The 22,259-nt window shown below is 39.1% G+C and overlaps 1 protein-coding gene across 2 annotated transcripts in view; it reads left to right on the top strand.

Moving 5' to 3' along the window:
• Positions 1-22,259, top strand: part of Cdkal1 (CDK5 regulatory subunit associated protein 1-like 1) — a 520,358-nt gene that overhangs the window by 393,042 nt on the left and 105,057 nt on the right. For both annotated transcript variants that reach the window (XM_013030462.1, XM_013030461.1), the window contains one exon: positions 9,297-9,359. In XM_013030462.1, the coding sequence (XP_012885916.1) occupies positions 9,297-9,359 (63 nt within the window). The remainder of the gene's footprint in view (positions 1-9,296; positions 9,360-22,259) is intronic.

Below are 22,259 nucleotides of genomic sequence, written 5' to 3'. Positions count from 1 at the left end.
CCTTTCCTTACAATTGTGTTTTCTTTAGAAAACAGAGTGGCTTTGACTGAAGATCTGGCTACCTCCACTTTCTTTCATGGACTATCACTACATTCATGCAGATTTCTCTGAGTGCATTTTTTGCCTCCCTAGGTCCTGTGGGGGAAAATGGCCCACCTCCACCCCTGTAAACAAGAGAGGCTGATTGTTGATACTTTGCTCCCACTAAGGCTATCTTAGAAACCATGAGGCTGAAAAAATGTTTCCCACCATTATCGCTCGTGATTTAGAAGGAGTGGACATGCTCACATTTGCTTCTTATTTTATTTGAATGCTATTATGGTGAACAAATTCAGTCCTCTATTTTATAACTTTCCCTTAGAGGTATGTCTCTAGGAAGCACTTGCTTTGTGCACACACCACAGAGTTCCCTGAATCTAAACAACTTGCCATCTCTATTTGAATTTACTCTAATTGAAGGGAGGTAGAGGAGGCTGTGAGGACTCAGTAGCATTGATGATCATCTCAGTCACTTTGCAGATTTTGCGGAGGCACATGAAGAAAATATGCAGAGAGCAGAATGGTCTTGTTTTCCTTTGTTTTGCTTAGTTTCACAGAAGAATTTGTTCATAAGATCTTAAAAAGGAAGTGCAGAAAGACTAGAGATGTGATTCAGTGGTAGAGCATTCACCTGTATGAGGCAAAGATTTAGAAGAAACGTTCTCCATGTTGGCTGCATGTTGGATACTCAACATATTATGGGCTGTCTTTGATCACATCCGTATTTCACATCGTTGATTTTTCTGGTTGGCCTGGGTCCAGGGCCCTTGTTCTCCTCCTCTTTATTGATCTTGAATAAGTATGACAATCTTAGGGACACTAAGGATGTATGTACACTAGAAAAGTGAGCTTGTCAAATGCTTTTAATTAAGCTTTTGGTGTTTTATGAGTTGGCAACCAAGTAAAGGATCAGGCTTATTGAATTAGCTCTCCTATATTTTTCAGAATTATTTACCAAGTAGAGAGTGAGATTTAAGTTTTCAGCCTGTTCTGCAGCTAGCACCTCAATAGGCCCCAGAGGAATTTCTGTGCAGAGTCCATTTTTAAATAAAGAAAAGGTCAGGAAATAAGGCAAAGCTGCAGGTACAACACAGAGAATAAAAAAGAAAGTACCTGATAGACTTCAGGGCATAGAGTGGCAAGAGCTGAACGCTGGTAGGGATCTGACCTGCAGCATGGAGGTTAACAGTTGGAAGACACCTTGAGGAGCATTGTGAATAGTGTTTCTCCACATTGGCCACATTTGGAAATACTCCCAAAGCTTGCCAGTGTCCCAAAAGACCAATTAAATCTGAGACATTAGGGAAGAGGACAAGGGTCTTGGTATATTTTAAAGGTTCTCCAATCATTCTACCTACAGAGGAGTTGAGAACAACTGGTTTAATGCAACTTGCTCATTTTCCATAGGAAGTTTAAAACAGGTTGCTACCATAGGGTCGGGGACTTGTCATTTGTGAGGATTTTAACCTTACTTGTCTTATTTCTTCTCTTGCTCTGTGTTCTCCCTACATGCTCTCATCCCTGCCTACCTTTAAATTATACATATAGACCCCCAAATCTGTGGCCTCCATGTCATGTCTAACTCTGTCTCACTTCAAAGTCATCATATTCAGGACTGAATTCCCTTCTCTTCTCCTAGTCCCTAGACTCGCTTTTCTGCCTATGCTTTTACATCAATGAAAGGTACTCTTCTCTCCTCCCTTAGTTTAGTTAGAGATCTCTTACACTTGTTTTGTTTTGCCTTTTTTGAGACAGTATTTCACTGGCCTCAAAATTACCATCCTCCTGCCTATACCTCCCATGTGCTAGGACTATTGTGCCCCACCACATTCTAATTTCTCTCTTATATGGCTTCTTCTCTAATCAGTTACCAGCTGAAGTCCATTCTGCCTCACTCAGGTGGCTCTCTAATTCTACTTCCTTCTCACCTTCATTTGGGTTGTTGCCATGTTAATTTGGGATGGCTGCTAACCTTACATGCTTCCATGTTGGGCCTCTAGTTTTACTTTCAGGTGAGCTCCATCTTTAATACCATGAAGCTTGTTCTGAAACACAACTTTGATCATGTGTCACTATGTTTCATAAATCATTTGTTGTAATTACTTAGCCATTTCTTTAAATCAGCAAAGGTCCTTTCCTCTCTGATTCCATTCACCTATACAGTTATCTGTAGATTCATTTCCTTTATTCTTACTTTAAAAAAAAAAAAGCTGAGCTCTCCAACAATTAATGCTTTTCTTCTTCCATCAAATACTGTTCCATGCATACTGAATTTAATGGTCCCAATATTGCCTACTCTCTAAACACTAGAACCTGCCCTGTAGAAAGTTTAAAGGATGATCTCCATGCAAATAGGAGATCTTCCTCACCACCAGGCCACATCCTTGGTACCTGGCACATTTATGTACCTCAAATAAAGTTTCCTGACTACCTCATTTCTCTTCCCGGGCTCCAGTGACCCTTACTGCTTCTTGCTATGTACTTGTCCTCACTGACTCTTTCAGGCCCTGGCTAATTCTTCAACAGGGACTCTTTGACTCTCTTCTTTGCTGTTTTTCATCTTAAACATCTTGGCTATTTCTGTCTTTTTGTTTTAGGATGTGGTTCTGTGTCTGCACTACTGAATGTCTATCTCTGACAGGCAGTAACTCATCAGTCTTAGGTTTCTGGCCTCTATTACCTGATGACTGACTCCAATCTTTTGGAATTTTTTAGACCTTAACTCTTTTAGGTCCTTCCTGATTTGTTGCCTCAAATGACGTAAGGCTCAGCTAGTCAGACCTGGTTGTCCAGTTTACCTCTTTCTCAGCTCCTTGTCTTTTCCTCTTACCTTTTTGTTGCTACACGCCAGTTGCTCAGTTAACCACTTCTTAGACTCTGCCAGAGAGAAAAGCAAGGGAAAAAAAAATAGTGTGTTGAAATTTAAACCTGCTCTTTTAACTTCTTCCCACAAAGTATGATGAAGGCTTGGATATTTAAATATTAATATGATAATATGAAGAAGCTTGTAAGCTTCTTCAGTTTTGAGACCCCCATATATAGAAATAGAGTATATAGTGACATTATAGTTTTACTGGTTTACTTGGGAAAGTTTTACATCTAGACAAAGGGCAAAGAAAGCATTGAAATAGCTTGGGAAACAAACAGGAAGCATGGTAGATATTGCTCATATTCAATTGGCCATATAACCTCATCTTCAAAATAGATTCTTGGCTCCAAAGAGCCTTTCTCAGACTGTCCTCTATTGTATACCTTTCATAAAGATTGAGAGGGTTAAGCTGGGCTCTGGTAGCTACTCAGGGGCTGAGACCTGAGGATTGCCATTGGAAGCCAGTCCAGGCAGACAAATCCCAAGAGATTCTTATTGTCAGTTAATCAGCAAAAAGCCTTGAGTGGAGGTGTGCCTCAAGTAGTAGAGGACTAGCCAAGAGCACAAGGCCCTGATTTCAAGCCCCAGTACCAGCACATACTCCCACCCACCCATTCACACACACACACACACACACACACACACAGCAACCTGCGCTGTAAAAAAAATTCTCCCTCGGGGCCTTTAGCTTTGTTTGTTTCCAAAAGGAAGTTTAAGGAAGGGGTCTTCAGTGTTTTCTGAAAAGTAGAATATAAGAGCAGTTTGTGAAATGCACATAGTTGGGAAGCTGTGGATACTCAGGATCCAGAAGTTTTACTGAATTTGCATACTGCTTCAGTGTTTAAACTCAGCTTCAACCTACCTCCATGGCACGGCTCAGCATCCTCTCATCCCTGTGGCACATGTCTTGGAACTGAGGATAAAGGTGACTTGAAGGTACGTCTGGGGGAAAATGGTTGCCAAACCTTTTGTACTTTGGCCACCCTCATTACAAGTTCATCACACAACTTGTTTAACATGTTTACTTTTCAAACACTTAGAGAATTAACAGGTGGTTGCATGACCAAGATGTTTGTTTTAACAGGCTGAAAAGTGGGAGGCAATTTACACATGCACTATGATGCAATAGGAAAATACCTAATTATGCCCTTTTTGGCTCCGCTTTTGGTTTCAGTTACAACTGCTGATAGCAAAGCTCAACAAGCCTTGCAGAGTAGTAGTCCTAACAGTGCCCCTATGGGATTCTCAATCACTGGTAATGGTAGCCATGTCTTATTTACTTGTATGTTAAGTTTCTACCTTGCTTTAGTGCAAGAACTTACTAAAGACTTCCTGTGGTGAGCAGCTAGAATATTTACTAGAAATTTACTAGACTCAGAAATTCCTTATCTGTTTCAGCAAGTGCTACAAACCGCCTTGCCCTTTTCTCAGTCTATAGCTAGAAGACACTGGAAGTTAAAATCCTGGAAACAACACAGCTAATTCTTGCTATGCCTGGTATCTTCATCATGGTATTTTAGGAAATAGGTTAGAACTGGCTTTTGAAGTGTCTTCATGAGCAAGTAGAAGGTGCAAGGAATTTTGCTGTGAAGTTAACTGTTCATTTCAAGAAACTAGTAGTAGCTGTAGACATGGTTAGGCATAGAGATTCTAGATCAGAGCTAACTTCTCTCTGGAAAGAGCCAGATGGTAAATACCTTAAGATTTGTGGTCTGTTTTGACCATCTGCTGTTGGAGCATGGAAACTGTCATAGATAGTAACAATAAAACTTTAAAAAAAACAGGAAGTAGTCTAGATTGCCCAGTAGGCCATAATTTTCCAAGCATTGTTCTAGATTCTAAAAGATATACCACTAGGCTAGATAGCTGAAAGGAAGAAAGCAGTGATTTTTAGATAATTGAATATAGTAACCCTTAATATTTACAGCCAAGAATTTACTATATGTGCAATAATAAACTTATAAGAAAAAAATACTTCTGGTTTTTTTTAAAGTGAAAGTGGGAACATTTATTAGACTGAAAGAAATCATCTCTAGGGTGGCACATGTTGCTATTGACATAGAAGAGGCTTGGAGAATTAAATCCCATCCCAGAACCAGACATAGTCACTGTCCCAAATAGTGTTTCACCTACTTATATCCTACTTCCCTTCCAAAATCAATTGAAGTAGCTATGACAAAAAGTGTATGTAGAAGTTGGGCACCAGTGACTGACACCTGTAATCCCAGCTACTCAGGAGGCTGAAATCTGAGGATCATGGTTCAAAGCCAGCCTGGGCAGGAGAATTTGTGAGACTCTATCTTCAGTTAATCACCAAAAAGCAAGAAGTGAAGCTGTGGCTCAAATGGTAAAGTGAAAACTTTGAGCAAAAAAGCTCAGGGACAGTACCCAGACCCTTGAGTTCAAGCAAATAAAATAAAATGTGTGTGTGTGTGTGTGTGTGTGTGTGTGTGTGTGGCATGTGCTTGATAGGACCAAGAACCTGGGTTCAATCTTCAGGGCCCTGCCATCTGATAAGTCAAAAAACATATGTCAGCTTTAGCTATAAATACACAGATATAAATTCAAACCCACATGAAAAGACCATAAAAAGCAACTTTAGAATATTCCTTATCTGCCTACCAGCTCAAGGTGGTCAACAGTGTCTGAGACTCATCAGTCTTTGGTATACCTCCCAAGATGAAAATTGATATGTTTTCTATTTTATCTTCTCTAGCATAAATTCCTTTCTGGAAAAGCAATTTTTCCCAATGTGTTAAATCAATCTCCTTCCAATGGAAGTGTTAGTATTTGTCATTTTTGTTCTGATTGAAGTGTAAGCCAAGAACAGTTTTACTACACTGGTATAAGGAAAGGAAAGAAAAAAATGATAAGCTAATGAAAACGTTGATGGACAAGCAACTTGACCATCCTATCCAACAGATCCCAAGGCTCACATAACTAATGTTTCATTAGCTAAGGAAATTTTTGTGTACTCATCTTGAAGCAATATCCATACTCTCAGGAGAAAAGAAGTATTAAATTGCTTCAAGTTAGGTGATTAGAATCACTGGTCAAGGGGGAGGACAGAAGAGGCAGAAATTTCAGCTGAGCTGCAAGGGATGATTTTCAGTGGGCATCAGAATGTGGCAATAAGAACAAGGGATCTGCAGGCCTGCCAATAGAATTATGGCTCCAGGATATTTCTGAAATAGGGAGAATTTTCTAGAAAAAAAAAAAAACCAGCATCTATAAAGGACTTTAGTACACAATCCTCACTATTATCTCAGCCAGCTGCCTAGCCAAGTGGATGTAGAAGACCACACAAAAGCCAGGCAGGATTTCTGGCAGTAGAGATTTGATGGACATGTCCAGGAGGATACTGGAATAGGTAGGGAATACTTCTTTAGGCCTCATGGATACTAGTCTAGTATTCATTCACAAGTGTAGACAGAAGAAGCTCGGTTACCTTTTGGAATAACATCAGAGTGGGTCAGACTTAACAACCACCAAGTTACTTACATGACAGAATTTTAAGATATATTCAGTAGTCTTAATTTTGTGATGGACAAGAAAGAAATTCAGTCACTTCTGTATTTATTGCTAAGAAAATATGATACATATTTTAATCTGTTCTTCAAATTTAGAAAGGTTCTAACTTTTAAATAGAAGAGAAAAATCTCCAGAATTTCCATTTTAAGTCTTGTTCTTTTTTTTTCATTCTCTCTTGGTAAGATGGCACATTGGGAAGATTTAGGGGGGATAGGAGGTCGTTTATCATATCTAAGTAGTGTTCTATTTGATACTGAAACTGGACCTCTATAATTTTTTATCTATCCAAACTCTCAGGCTGTCACAGATACTTGTGCAAAGATTATTATATTAAAGATTAAATTGGAGAAGACGTTTGGATTTCTAAAGCTCTTAGACTATAGGTGATGGACTCATGCATGAAAGTTTGGCAAAGATAAAATGTGAACATGAAAAATAAATTTCAGATCAAGATATGGAAGATAAGGAAGATATGGAATATCTTCCTTTCTTTGAAATTACTAACTTTAAATTTGTGTTTACATATAAGGAAGCATAAAAATTGTCCATAGTGGGTAAGGGGGAGTGGCAGAGCAGGTGCAGCGATAATAGTACATGAGAAAAGAAGCTGTGTGTCTCCACATGTACTAGTTATTGCAAATAAGGGAAACCATGAGACCTATGTTTCTTTGGGCCTGGCTTGCTTCACTTAATATTTTTTCTGTCTTTCCATTTCCTAACAAATGGGCAATGTTATTCTTTCTGATGGAGGCATAGAATTCCATTGTGTATATATACCACATTTTCTTGATCATTTATCTACTGAGGGCATCTGGGTTGGTTCCATATCTTGGCTTAGCTATGGTAAATAATGCTGCAATAAACATAGTTGTGCTGGTAGCCTTATTATGGCTTTGTTTGTGATTGTTTGGGTAAATGCCCAAAATTGGGATTGCTGGGTCATAGGGGAGCTCTATGTGGAGTCTTTTGAGGAACCTCCATACTGCTTCCCAAAGTGGTTCAACAAGTTTACACTCCCACCAACAATGCAGTAGGGCTCCCTTCTGTCCACATCCCCTCCAGCATCTGTTGTTATTAGAGTTCTTGATTATAGCCATTTTAACTGGGGTGAGGTGAATTCTCAATGTTATTTTGATTTGTACTTCTTTTATGGCTAGAGAAGTTGAGCATTTCTTCATGTGTCTAAAGGCCAAAAGCTAGGTACATATGACCATATAAGTTGATGGTAAGCAAAATGAACCCCAAGATAGGGACACAAATACCTTTTTTCTTTCTTGATATTGTTTCTAACGTATTTATACTGTACCATGTGATTTTTTTGTTTCCTTGTATGTTCCTCCCCCACTGTATAAACCCTGTTTTCACTGTATTTGACATTGGTGCCCCACATCTTGTATATATACTTCTCTAATTCAGGAAGGGGAAGGGAAAAAACAAAATGCTTAAATAAGGATACAGGTTGACCCATTGTAACAGTGAGATGTACAAAACACTATAAAATATTTAAAGATAATTGATAGAAATGCTTAAATAGGGGTACAGATTGACCCATTGTAACAATGAGATGTACAAGACACTATATTGGGGAGGTGGGAGGGAAGGGATAGTAGGAGAAAAACAAAGGAGGAGGTAACAATGCTCAATAGGAAATGTACTCATTACCTTACTCATGTAACTGTAACCCCTCTGTACACTATTTTTACAATAAAAATGTATTTTAAAAAAACAACACTATGTTGAAAATGAACTTTACAACTTCGGCGTGGCGGGGATAGTAGTGGAGGAGGGAGGGAAGGAATGGTAGGGGAAAACAAAGGAGGAGGCAACAATGCTCAGTAGAAAATGTACTCATTACCTTGTTCATGTAACTGTAACCCCTCTGTATAGCATTTTTACAATAAAAAAACTTAAGGAAAGAAAAGAAAAGAGACTGTCATCTATGTTGGCTAGAATGAGATAACCCCATACTTCTTATCCCTGATGCTGAGTAGCAGAGGAGCTGGACAAGACTTGAGCAATACCTGGGTTTGCCCTGAAAAAGAACATGTTGTGAGAAGTAAAGGGCCTTCTGTTGTCTTAACTATGTGTATACAGCTACATATCCCCAGTATAAATATGGGTAGTTACATGCCTCTCCAACTTAGTGCCATAGTTTATCCATTAATGTAGCCAGTCTTTATCACACACTTAGCGTATGCGATATGTACTGTGCACCACATCTGATAGAATGAAGGCACCATTGGCAGACAGGCTAAGGTGTGCCAGGAAGCCTGCCCATCCTTCGGGCAGGTGTGTATCATGGATCAGATCTGAATAGCTGCAGTGGTGTTCAAAGCAACTGAAACTGCCCTGAATGTGGCCTGAATTTTCTTTCTTTGTATTGTGCTTTCTTCATTTTAACCTCTAAGTTAAACTTTTTTTTTTTTTTTTGGGTCCGGTCGTGGGGCCTGAACTCTGGGCCTGGGCGCTGTCCCTCAGCTCTTCAGCTCAAGGCTAGCGCTCTACTACTTGAGCCATAGCGCCACTTCCGGCTTTTTTCTTTTTGCTTATGTGGTGCTGAGGAATCAAACCCAGGGCCTCAGGCATGCAAGGCAAGCGCTCTACCACTGAGCCACCTTCCCAGCCCCTAAGTTAAACATTTTAATAGAGAATTTTTCATAATTTAATTCAAAATTTTCTGGGAAGAGGTTGCTTTGCTGCTTCCGACTTTGGTTTGCACTTAAACCCTTGTGTTCCTTCAGCTTTCACAAGGCCAAAATCTGTAATGAAAGAACAGCATCTTTAGGTATAGATATAAACACACGTGTATGCTTTCTATGAGCAACCAACTCAAATATTTTGTATTTTTCTTTCACAGAAAAAGCAGAGGACAAAAGATCTTTCTCAAGTATTTCATTCTTACAATCCATATGACCACAAGGTAAGAGAAATGAACATGTTATTAATACATTTTATTGGAGTCTTGATGATGATTAGTGTTCCCATTAGTATAGTTATGATCCCTTCTAGATTTACATCTTTCTGAATGTATAGCACAGTCTTCAATATATGCATTTTTTAATATGGAAAGAAAGAAGGAAGAATAGGGAAGAAAAATGAAAGAGCAAAATATGGTAACTTTGAAGTGCAAATACACTTGTATTTCAGTTTAAAATTTTTCAACATTTGTAATGAAAACAATATTTGCGTTTGTGAACTAGAATAGTATTTTTTGCACATTAAAATCTAGTCACAGTTAGCTAGAGCTATAGGTCTAACACTTACCTAGCTTTAAAACAACAAAAACCTAAACAACACAAATCTAGCTACATATTGGCACTGAAGTCTCAAACCTTTAAGACAGCCTTTGGTAAAGTTTTTGTTTGATGTCTTAATATACGAGTGGTTTTTGTGTTTTGTTTTTTGTTTGTTTGTTTTTTTCCCAAATACTAATGAAAACCTCGGCTTTGCATTGGGAAAAGTAGTTAAAACATTACTTGCCAGGTCTGGGCTCTCCACTGTTCTATTCGTTATTTTGCTAAATAAATCATCCTTTTTTAAAAATCAGTAAATAGCATTATTCATGAAATATCCATCACCAAGAGTTTTGCTGGACAGAGATGGTCAAAAAGTGTGATGGCTCCCAAATTGCCATTTAAATACTTTCTAAAGACCCATTGTAGGCTGGAGCCATGGTAGAGTATAGAATACCTACTGAAAAAGCATAAGCTCTGAATTCAAACCTCAGTACTGCCTGGAATAAAAAGAAAAGACTCCTCATTTCTATTCTAACCCACACCCTTTACCCTTCCTATTTGAAAAATTTCCTGGACATTTTTTACATATATGTATTTCATATATTTGTAAAAAATAAAAACTTCTTTTTAAAAACACACACACTTGGAACCATTTTATAAAAAATGCTTAACGCCTTCCCATCTCCATGGGGAAATGCATTACAGATTTGAGACTTGGGTGAAACTTCTAGTCCGTGTTCGTTATATTCCAATAAATCTATTAATGTGTGGTGACTTCAGAGGCAAACAGAAATACACAGCTGAAATGCTCCTGTAAACTTAAAGTCCTTATCTATGAATTTACAGGTAAATTTACAGGTACCACATGGTAAGGCCTTTTTTTTTTTTCTGTCAAAATGATGAGTATGAAAAAATACTTTATACAGCAACAAAATTGTGCCCAATGGTTTGTGGAAGTTTGGAGAATTTAAATCATTTCTAGTGGTTTCCTAAGTGACCAGTTGACTTCATGTGCCAAACATTGGTAAAAAGAGGTGTTTTTGTTCCATGTGACCACTCTAATATGCAGTCTTAGAATTTAAATTATCAAGTGAACATTTCTCAAGCTAAGCCAATCACTTGGCAGAATACAGGGATTCTGTTTGAAAGAAATTGAGAAAGCCACTGGTGTCTGACAAGTCAAGGGGAAGGCACAAGCTGCTGAATATTACAGCAGCAGAAGGAATGAGATTGGCCAGATTTCTAATGGGAACGTTGCACTTTTTTTTTAAGTGAAGCCATTTAATTAATGAAAGTGCAACAGTGGCTAAAGTTAACATTTAACAAAAGCTTAGAAACAGAAAAAGCTATGGCAAATCAAAGGTTTCACCCAACTTGTCTACATTTTGCCCACTTCTAACATTTTTTTAATTTACAGTTAAGGGAATTTCCATTACTCTTTTATTAGACCTCTTAATGGAATCTAGCCATTTGCAGCTTCTACCAGCTTCCTCTTCATATCCTTTGTGGCATTATATCAAAGTCACCTCAGATTATTTTGGCTTCTCTTGTGAAGGCTTCATTCCCCTACAAATTAGTCATTGGGTAATGAAGAACTGAATAAAAGTACCTTTTGATCTTTAGTTTAAGATGGATAATAAATTATTGTAAGTAGCTAGACTGCTTGATGAATGAGTTTTGAAGCTCCTGAAGTTTGGCCATGTGTCTGCTTTAGGTGCTGTTTTATTCTGTGTGTGTGAAGTGAAGGAAAAGAAATTTTTGTTCTGGACAGTGCCTGGGCTCTTTATTAACCTCCTACTTTTCTTAGCTCCATCCCTACAAATGTAACCTTGCTACTTGTAACTTTGTCTCTTGTTTATTGGACTGTTCTGAGATAACTAGAACCACACACAGATAAACCCTATTTCTCAGTGTTAAAATGTTGTTTTTTTCCCTCATAAATAACAAAATAAGAGGGTGGTATTTCAAGTTACTCTGTCATTTTAACTACCCAGTTGCAGGCAGTCAAATTAGATTTCTAAGCAGATAGATGTGGTTTTTGTTTGTTTTTTGGTTTAGATTTTGTTTTTTGTTTTGTTTTTTGGTAGGTCGGTGGTGTGGCTTGAACTCTGGGCCTGGGCTCAGCTGGTCCCTCAGCTCTTCAGCTCAAGGCTAGTGCTCTACCACTTGAGTCACAGCGCCATGGCTGGTTTTCTAGTGGTTTATTCGAGATAAGAGTTTCATGGACTTTCCTGCCTGGGCTGGCTTTGAACCATGATCCTCAGATCTCAGCCTCCAGAGTAGCTAGGGTTACAGGTGTGCCCCGCTCAGATAGATGTTTTCTTGTGAAATATTTTCAAGATCTTTTAAAGTTGGCTTCAGCACCTTATGCTCCGTGAGATTTCTAGAATAATTTTTAGAGAAATATACACCAATATTGTAAATGGAAGCTTATCTAAATTAAAATATCATCTGTTGAAGATATACTGTAAAAAGAACTCGGAGGACCAGGTGCTGGTGGCTCATACATGTAATCCTAGCTACTGAGGAGGCTGAGGTTTGAAGATTGAGGTTCAAAGCCAGCCTAGGAAGACAAATCAGAGAGACTTATCTCCATTTGACCAGCAAAAAGCCAGAAGTAGCAGTATGGCTTAAATAATAGAGTGCCAGCCCTGAGCAAAAAAGCAAAGCGGGACTAAGGCCATGACTTTAAGCCCCAAAACTGGGGCTTAAAGAATACCCCTCAGAGAGACATGAATAGAGTTCAGTAAAGTACAGTGGACCATGTGTTAATGAATTTCAAAACAAAGTAAGAAGTTGTGGGCTTCGTTCTTTTGTACAGTTTTCTGTATGGTTGAAATTTTTCCATACCACAAGAGATGCAAGAGTAAGATTAAGCCATGGCTTGCTCCTGAGAGTGACTCTTCTGGCAATCTCTTTTTCTCTCTACCTAACTTCCTTTTAGTGTTAACTTCCCCTTGTACTTTTACATGGAAGAAGGGAAACTCAGCACTTCACTGGCTTCATTATGCTGAGTAAACTCAGAAAGACAACTCCTTTTCAATTGGCACCATTTCCTGGGATTTCATCCCAAATTATAGTGGTCACTTAAATGATAGCCTTGCCTACTGGAAACTGCTAAAACAGTTGTAATTACAAAGGGCAGTTAGAGCTGTTGTGTTCTCAGTGAGTCAGTTATGTTTGCTCTTCTTTCCATCCCACACCCCAGATTGCTCCGGACTGACCCCAGACACAGAAAAGTCACCAGGTTAAACAAGCAGATTGTTTGAAGGAGGCCAGGTGCATTTCTTAATCAGACCCTAAAGCCATTGTTAGGTAGTAAATGGTCAGCTGGTTTTCTCTTAAATGCTGTTGCAAACAGCAAACAAAACTCAAAGCAAAATGTGCACCCAGATGAGAGTTGGGAAATACTTTCTTACACTAATACATGTTGCTTCAGATTGAATTTCATTTTCAAGTGCTTTTGGTTCTGTGTCCAGATTAAAAGAATTCTCTTCAATAATTCCTTTTGGTTGTTGAGGCAGTCTTGCTAGGTAGCCTAAGCCGACTTCTAACTTGTCATCTTCCTGCCTTACCTCTCAAGTTCTGGGATTATAGATAAATGCCATCATACCTGGCAACCATTCGTAGAAATATTATTTATGCAAAGAAAGTTAATCAAAATGTGTTCTCATTTATCTTCCCTAATAAAAGGGAACATAGGTAAGGTAATCCAGAAGGTCATCTGATTATATTTCATGCATTTTTTTCCTCCGTTTTTTTAATGAATATACCTTGTGGTTTCTGAAAGTACACCAAGCTAAGTACCGGGAAAGGTTACAGGGCCAGAGGCCTTCTAGGCCATGGGGTCAACCTAGAGATTGTTTGTTTTTGTTTTTTCTCCCCCTTCTGGAGAAGTCACAGGTAAGTTAAAACAGGCTATAATTAGAACACCTTTTATTAAAGTCATGCAAATTAGTGTGTACTGTGTGTCCTTGGCCAGAATAAAACCTTACTGTGTACATAAAGGATCTCCTTTTTTTATAACTTTTTTGGTAGATTTTTATCAGAACTTATGTGTTCAGGGGGAAATCTAGGTTTATTAGCTAAACACAGATGTTAATAATCTACTAATATAAAAAGTTACTATAAAATTGGAAAATGCTAGGGAAGAAAAAAAATTTTAGATCCACAGCAATTTTTTAACATCTCCCAAGTTCTAAAACTCAGTTCATATGAGTGATTTAATATCTTCTCCACATTAAAAGAGAGTGTTAAGCCAAGTCCTGTTAGGCTATGCCTATCATCCTAGTTATTCAGGAGGCTGAGATATGAGGATCCAGGTTTGAAGCCAGCCCAGGAGAAAAGTCTTTGAGGCTTTTATCTCTAATTAACCAGCAAAATTCTGAAAGTGGAGGTATTGTTCAGGTGGTAGAGTACCAGTGTACACACACACACACACACACACACGCATACACGATGAGTATTTAGCAGTTGTCACTACTACAATGCTTCACAGCTGGAGGCTGCTTTTTTGTTTTGTTTTGTTTTTGGTTGTGGGACTTGAATGCAGAGTATGGGCTTTGTCCCTGAGCTTTTTTGCTCAATGCTAGTGTTCTACCACTTTGAGCCACAACTCCACGTCCAGTTTTTAAGTGGTTAATTAGAGATAAGAGAATCCAGAACCTTCCTGCTGTAATCCTCAGATCTGAGCCTTCTGAGTAGCTATGATTACAGATGTGAGCTACCAATATTCAGCCTTATTTTCTTTTAATAACTTGTGTTCTTCATGTAGAATTGTAAATCTTTGCACATTCTTGAGAGTCATTATTGGTAAAGTTAGCTTTTCTTTTTCACTTGATAACTATTACTTTAATAACTTTTTTCTACACATTGACATATATCTAACTGTAAGCAAATTCTTCTATGTCACAAAACTGTATATATAAACATACTTGATAAGTTCTCCTTTGAGAAAAACAAATATCAGCACTTTACTCAATTAGCAGTCTTTGTTACTGTGATCTGGTAGATCCAAAATACTGCTCTGAATTTGTGTGAAAGCCAATCTGAGCCCAGACTGTTCAAGTGACTGTTTACTCTCCCCACTCAACATCCACCAACTGTCCCTTGTTTTGTTTAAGTCCATTCTAACCAATGTAGACAGATGCCTGATTGCCCTGACAGCAGTTAGGAAGAGGTTAGTTCCTGCTTTGTTTTACAGGAACTCAACCACTAGCAACAGAGAAGCCACGTTTTGAGAGATCAAATTGGAAGTCTTCATTAGAAAGCTGGCAACTACAGGTAGACTTTTGTCTCAAAGACCTGCAGCCCAGAAAGTAGCATGCACAAAGCTTTTAAAGGCAAAAACCACATGTTTGGGGTAGGGACCCAAGTCCAACAAAAACACATCGTCTAGGGCAAGCATTCTCTGTAGTAAAACTTTCCTGTGTCTAAAAACAGCATGATACCCCTGCAGATTCAAAGAATGGCCTATCTCACACCTCTAAGCTTGTCTGAGCTGGGTGAAAAGCCCCCACCACGCATCCAGACTATGAGAACAAGACATTGTTTGTTAGACCCAATATCCTTATTTCAGTTTGAGAACTCAGAGCTGCAGTAAGTAGTAACAGAGTACGAAATAAAAGGGAGGACAGCCTGTAATCCTAACTACTCAGGAGGCTGAGATTCTAAGGATCATGGTTCAAAGCCAGCTGGGGCAGTAAAATCCCCATGAGATACTCATCTCCAATTAACCACTCAAAAACCAGAAGTGGTGCTGTGGCTCAAGTGGTAGAGTGCTAGCCTTGAGCTGAAGAGCTCAGGGACAACACCCAGGCACAGAGTTCAAGTCCCATGACCAACAACAACAACAACAAAAAAAGGAGGACAGGCTTCAGAGCCCAAAGTCACTAGCAGAGCACCTCTTGTGGTGCAGCTGCCCAGGACCCCATCACTTACCTCTAATCCCAGACCCTCAGTACACTTTAATTTATCTCAAGTGAAATAATTGGGATTAATTTATATTAAGAAACATGTTTTGTTTAAAAACAGTACCCTCTTTTTGAAAGCATTAGTATTTTAGGAACTAATTATACTTACCTTAAAAACTTTCTTAGGAACAACTGGTAATAAGGCCTAGGTAAATCGAATATTACTGTAGACAGTCGTTGGATTAAAAATAGTGGGCTGGGAAGATGGCTCAGTGGTAGAGCGCTTGCCTTGCATGCCTGAGGCCCTGGGTTCGATTCCTCAGCACCACGTAAGCAAAAAGAAAAAAGCCGGAAATGGTGCTGTGGCTCAAGTGGTAGAGTGCTAGCCTTGAGCTGAAGAGCTGAGGGACAGTGCCCAGTCCCAGAGTTCAGGCCCTGCGACCAGACCCCAAAAAAAAAAAAAAATAGTGGAAATGTTGGATACCAGTAGTTCATGCCTGTAATCCAACCTACTTTGAAGGCTGATCTCTGAAAATCACAGTTCAAAGTCTAGTTCAAAGTCTGCTGGAGATAAGAATTTCTCCAATTAAACAGCAAAAAGCTTAAAGTGGACATGTGGCTCAAACCCTATGAGTGAGAAGACTAAGGCAGAGTACACAATTTTGTACTAGTGCAGAATTTAAATATAGATATATTTATCGATAGATGTATCTACAGATAGATATTAGAAGAGTAGTTAACCCTGTGGATAGTTAGTAAAGATAGTAAATGTGTGAGAAAAGTGGAACCAGTATTACCCTAGATTATTTTTGTAATTAAATACTATTAAACATTATTCTTTGGGAATTATTGCATTTTGTCTTGAAGACCTAGGGGTTTGGCAATGCAGGGGAAGCTTGCTTACTTGAAAAATAAGAAACCCCTCCAAAAAAAAAATCATAAAGTACAATAGTAGTGACAGTCTGTAAAGGTACTGGGTTTGATCCCAAGTAAAAGAGAAAAGGAGCCAAGGAAGAAAGAGAGGAAAGAAGGAATTCTCTAGACATCCTGACTTCAACAATTATATTAGTACAACTGTGTATGGGAAGGGTGTAGGGGTATATGTAAGTGTGTGTGTGTGTGTGTGTGTGTGTGTGTGTGTGTGTGTGTGTGTGTGTTTGCATGTTCGCTAGCCCAGGGCTGGACTCTATCCCTAAGTTCTTTTGAGCCACAGCTCCACTCTTGGCTTTTTTATGATCTATTTGACATAAGAGTCTCACAGACTTCCTTGCCTAGGCTGGCTTCAAACTATTATCCTTAGATGTCAGCCTCCTAAGAGTAGCTAGGATTACAAGTATTAGTCATTTGTCCTTGGCAGTACAATTGATTCTTTAACACAATATTAACTATGCAAAACGAATTGCTGTGTATTTCAATAATCCACACTTTCTAAGACTATCTCAAGAACTATTAGTATTAATGACATGGGATTCTTATCCTCTAGTGTACAGTGAAATATTTCTGAGGCTTTAGGCAAAAACATACAGTAGTAATCTGTGTTAACAGTCTTGGGTTATACTACTATCCTCTAGTCTGTCATTTCTCTGCAGCATTGTTTCAATACCTGTATCATATGTCCTTGTTGAAAAAAAAATCACATAATGCCTAATGTTTCTCCATAAATCAGGTGTCTGCTGAGATACAGCTTTTTATATTTGAAGAATCATGAACCTGTGCCTCAATCCAAAGGCAATCCTAGTATGGTCAAGCATGCATTACCCCTGTGCCTTGAGTAGAGAACATAGCAGTAGAGCGCTCTGAGCTGTTCTAAGAGGGAGATGGGAGTTGGGATTCCTGCCTGCTGGCCCTGTTGAGCTCTGAGCTTTCTGCTGTCTGGAAATAGCAAATCCCATTTTTAATGGATCAGACACTATGAGAGCCAAATTTTTATGGCACATGTAGATAAAGAAACAAGTTCTTGATTTGGCATGTTTATGCCGTGCTTAAAACAGTTCTCCGCAGCAGATCGCCCAAAGCAATTTGTGCATTTCACTTCACTTACTGACTTTGGCAAAGATTTTTTTCAAGTTCTTCTAAGAATGTTGCTAAATATCAGGAACAATTGAATAAATGTCTAATTAATTGAACATCTTCATTGCTATACTGATACATGACCTCACCCAAAATTCAGCCTCACATGTAGCTTTGGACTATAAGGAAGTAAATACTTCATAATTGTTCAGTCCATTTCGTCAGTTCTACTCTAAAGCCAAATGAATGATTCAGACTGGAAATAAAGGACACACTGAAATGCTGCTTCTGTGTGTTCACTTGTTAAAGTATCTTCCTTCTCAGGATGTCTGTATTGTTCCCGTAGGTGCAGTCCTTGCTCAGCTGTGGCCTGCCTCCTCACTGAGTGTCTCTCAGCCTTCCTTCTTCTGCATATACACCAAACAATCCAAAAGCATGGCCTTGCTTTTAAGCCTTCCCAGCTTGCAATTTGAGTAGCAGTCATGTTTCCTTTAGGCATTTGATACCGTACCCATATATGTTCCTTTTTCCTTGTAATTGCATATTGTTCTAAGAAATAAGTATTATAGTTTACAAAGGGGATTTTAGTTTATTTTGTTATTGTCAGTGCCTGGCTGAGAAGTATGAACCTATATGCATGGCAGAGAATGTAGTGCTGTTAATCTGTAGATGCCAGAATTCTGTCCTATCTATTACCCCAAGAATTGACAAACAATGAAATCAAAAAAGATATAGTGATTATATTAAAGCAATAATTTAAAACTCCATGTAGCTGGCAGTGTTCTCAAAGCTATCTGAACACACAGAACATTGGATTCTTCTTCCATCTCTATAAAGTGAGTACTCTTGTCATTCCATTTGAATGACAGAGAGGCTAAGTAATGACTCAATGTTACACAGTCAGAGTTTCAGAGAAGTTTCACCCCCTGGAGTCTATGCTTATCACCTCTTTTGCACAAACATGACATCCACAATGGCAACTGCTCTCACAAGAGAGGGATTGGCAAACACAACTTAAATTGAGGGTTAAGTTTGGCCTTTCTATCTTCTCTGTCCCCAATCCCAAAGCCAAATCTAAATAGAGATATGAGAAAGAATAAAAATAGACAGTGGACAGAGTAGATAGGTCCTCTGTCCTGATGAGTTCAACATCAGCTTCAGGCAAGGAAAACAAGGTTGAAGCTGGGCCTTAAAGCTACTATGGTGCAGATGGCGCTTGGCCACTGCTTGACACCCAGCTTACAGTAGAACCCTGTCCAACTTGCTCTCCTTCCTGACTCCCTTGCTGTGAGGAGAGTGAGTTAGGTTGGCAGCATACAGTATAATCCCAGCCAAAGGACCGAGTACTCGAGAGCCCAGACTGCTGGGGATGTCTCTAGCCAGAGAAACAGGCTATGCCAGAGATCAGAGAGTGAATGCTAAGTAAAGCTGAAGAGAGCATTGCCCAGAGTCTCTGTTGGTAGAGCTAGGAAGATGGCAGCAGGACCGGTGAAGATGGGGAGGAGTGCCCTGATGTGTTGCTCAGAACCCCAGCTGAGTTGATCTCCATAGTACCTTCAGCACAGGTCCTGAGCTGCACAAGAAAACGTCAGACTTCTCCTTACGAAGAATAGTAAATGAAAAATAGTTCTGTGCTCCGGTAATTTGTTCCCTCAGGGGGTTTTATACAGAATTAAGAAGACATTATTACAGTAGGTTTTTGGGTATTGGGTTTTTTTGTTTGTTCGTTTTGTTTTGTTTTGCTTTTAATTATACACTAATAATCTTCCCTTCAAATTGGGAAATGGGCATCTGGGAAGAAAGTAAGCAAACCTTATGACTTCCTTCTACTCTAGGAATGTCAGTAATGGAAGACAAGCAACGTTCATGATCAAATCCTTTGCAAACATTTGTAGGAAAGTATTAATTTTAGAAACTAATTGTAGGGTCTGTGGGCCCTGGCCACCTCACCTCCTGCATAAGTCTCTGCCCTATGCCTGTGTCACCTAGATAACTGGCACACCTGGAGGTCACCTCCTGGGCAGCCCCCAGTCATGCCTCTCATCTAACCGTTGAGGTGTGGGGGAGGAGAAGGTCCCAGGCCCTGAGATCACATCCTCATCCAGTGTGGCCACACCTTCCCTCATCTAGCCACACCTTCTCCCTGCCCCTTCTCTACTTAAACCCAGGTCAGACCACAGTCCTCCCCTTTTTGGCCATGTGGTCTCCACCATGAACGCCATGGGCAGCAATTCGGTAAAATAACAAACTCTTCCTGCCTGACTGTCACATGGTGGTCACTTTAGCGGCTAGTATTTTTAAGTTACCTTACACGAACCAGGAGATCCGCATCAATATGGCAGTTCCTATAGTTTCAAATTATTTATCAAGCCCAAAAGTATTTCTACTTCTATTAGTCATTTGTTGCCTTCAGGAAAAAGTTCAGAAGGGGACAGAGAGAAAGAGAGAGGGTAGGGGGGAGAGCGAGCAGCAACAGGCAAGGAAAAGCACCCTAGACCTAGAGCCAGAGTATTCCATCCCTCCCCAAGCTACTCACTTCTGCTGCTCTGGTACCAGTGCCATCCTCCACCATCCCTCCTTCTACCCAGTTACTCTGTTATCACCATTACCTTCTCTTTTTTGACAATGTCAAGAACTTGACACAAACCCACCAATCAACAGCTTTTCCCATGTCTCCCAGCTGAGTGCTCTGGACTAAGCATTTTTCCCATCCACATTCCTACAGCAGACATGGTGAGCAAAACGACCACTTGCCATTTTAGGCTACTTGCTTGCAGTCTGCCAATGAAAATACAAGATACTTTTTCAGATTAAAAAATAAAAAGTTTTTTTGCTATATCGAGTGTATGTAATAATACATGGGACATGCAGTGCTAGAACTTTTTTTCATTGTTTATGTGAAATTTAACTGTACACCTACTTTTATCTGAAAACCCAACGGAATGCCTTCCTGTTCAGATGGCAAGGATAACACCAGCCTAAGGCCAGCACCTGTGTCAGCTAGAGCTCAGCAAGTACTTGCTAGTTTATTTAAGAAGAGAAAAACAATTTACTCATTTGACTGTAGCTCGTTCTCTCCAATTTAATGAATGTTAACCTGGGAAACTGTTTTTTTGGCAAGTTGTTTGAAAAGCATTAAGAGAAATTGTGGGGGTTTTCCAAGTAGAGGTAGATTTTTATATTCCTCCATTTATTAGCACACATGAACAGTACAAAGGGGTGTTCATTGTGATAAGTCCTTACATGGGTACACTATACTTTGCATGTTTGCCCCTGTATTAAAACCCTTGAGCATCTCACCCTCCTTCCTCTTTCAAACAGTATTTGGTGGGTTTCATTGTATCAACTTCTTACCTCTATACACCCACCCATATCTATGTACTATATATGTGTATATGTTTTGATCCTCCTCACTTCCAATACCCTCTTCCCAACTCCAGCCAATTTTCCCCCTGGACAATCCTCCTTTAAAAAAAATCTTCATAGTTTTCAAGAAAGAGTTTTAACCCTCCCCCTCCAATATTACATTTGTTTTTTCAGTTGTACATTTTATCATAAAATGTAATTAATGTCTTCTTTGTAACTGAAGGTACTTTTATTGAGATGTATTAAGAACCATTAATAGTACGGATGGTTAAAACAAGTCACAGGCATCCACTAGAGAAATGAGGAAACTAATACTAGTTGTTTGTTTTGGGTTTTTTTTTCTTTTTCTTTTTTTCTTTCATCTACTGCTCAAGTTTTAAGCTGTCGAGAGTTTGGGATTGGTGGAGTGTGGCTGATGCCATGGGGGAAGGGGCTCGCTGGCCTGCTCTTCGTCTTTCTCAGCACATTTTTATTAACAGTGACAGAAAGAAAGACCCGTCTGCAGGCTGCACTCACGATTACTACCCTTCAGTACAGATTCTGAGTTGCGCAGAACAATTTCCAGAATTCTGTCTACAAAGAATAATGAGCCTAAAGTATTTCCATCCCCCAATAACTCAAGACTTTCTAGGCTGTTTTGTTTTTTTCTTTTCCTTTTTGTGTTTTTCTTGCTTGCTTGTTTTCCTTTCTTTTTGCAGGATCAAGAAGACACAATTACAGTTAGGATCTATGGTACTTACTAAATGTACACATTCATACTCTCCTCTTGGAATAAGAAAACTAAAGAGTTTCATCATCTCAGAGGAAAATAAGTCAACTAGCTTCTAATTATTGTTCATCTTTTCAGTTCTTTACTATTCTGTCTTTAGGTACCTTTCAGAATTCCAGATACATCCTAAATACATATGTGTCAAATAAAAGTAGAGGTATTAAAGACTCACGGCCTTTTGGATTTAGCTATTAAGGCAGACCCATGGGTGAAAAAGGAAAGCCTCACATTTTTAATCATTCGAGGGCATAATAATACAGCTATTATGCATAAAGCAATTTTGATTTCAAGTTAGGCTTTTGGGGGGAGTCATTTTAATGCTATTTATTTGTCACTATTATTTACTTTTATTTCTTACAATACTTTTTATAGCTTAATTTAAAATAAAATTTTAAATTGGTGTAGGTAATATGTTTATGATTTACTTCTCTCCAACTCTCTTCCCCATCTTCCTTAGCCTGCTAATGATTGGCTGGTTTCTCCCAGCTTATTTTCTGTTGACTTCAACCTCACCCTCCCCATAGACT

The sequence above is a fragment of the Dipodomys ordii genome, unplaced genomic scaffold, assembly GCF_000151885.1.
Source record: "Dipodomys ordii isolate 6190 unplaced genomic scaffold, Dord_2.0 Scaffold130, whole genome shotgun sequence".
NCBI classification, from domain to species: Eukaryota; Metazoa; Chordata; class Mammalia; order Rodentia; family Heteromyidae; genus Dipodomys; species Dipodomys ordii.
Note: the sequence above shows the minus strand (reverse complement) of the source record. Positions and strands in the feature narration are given on the sequence as shown.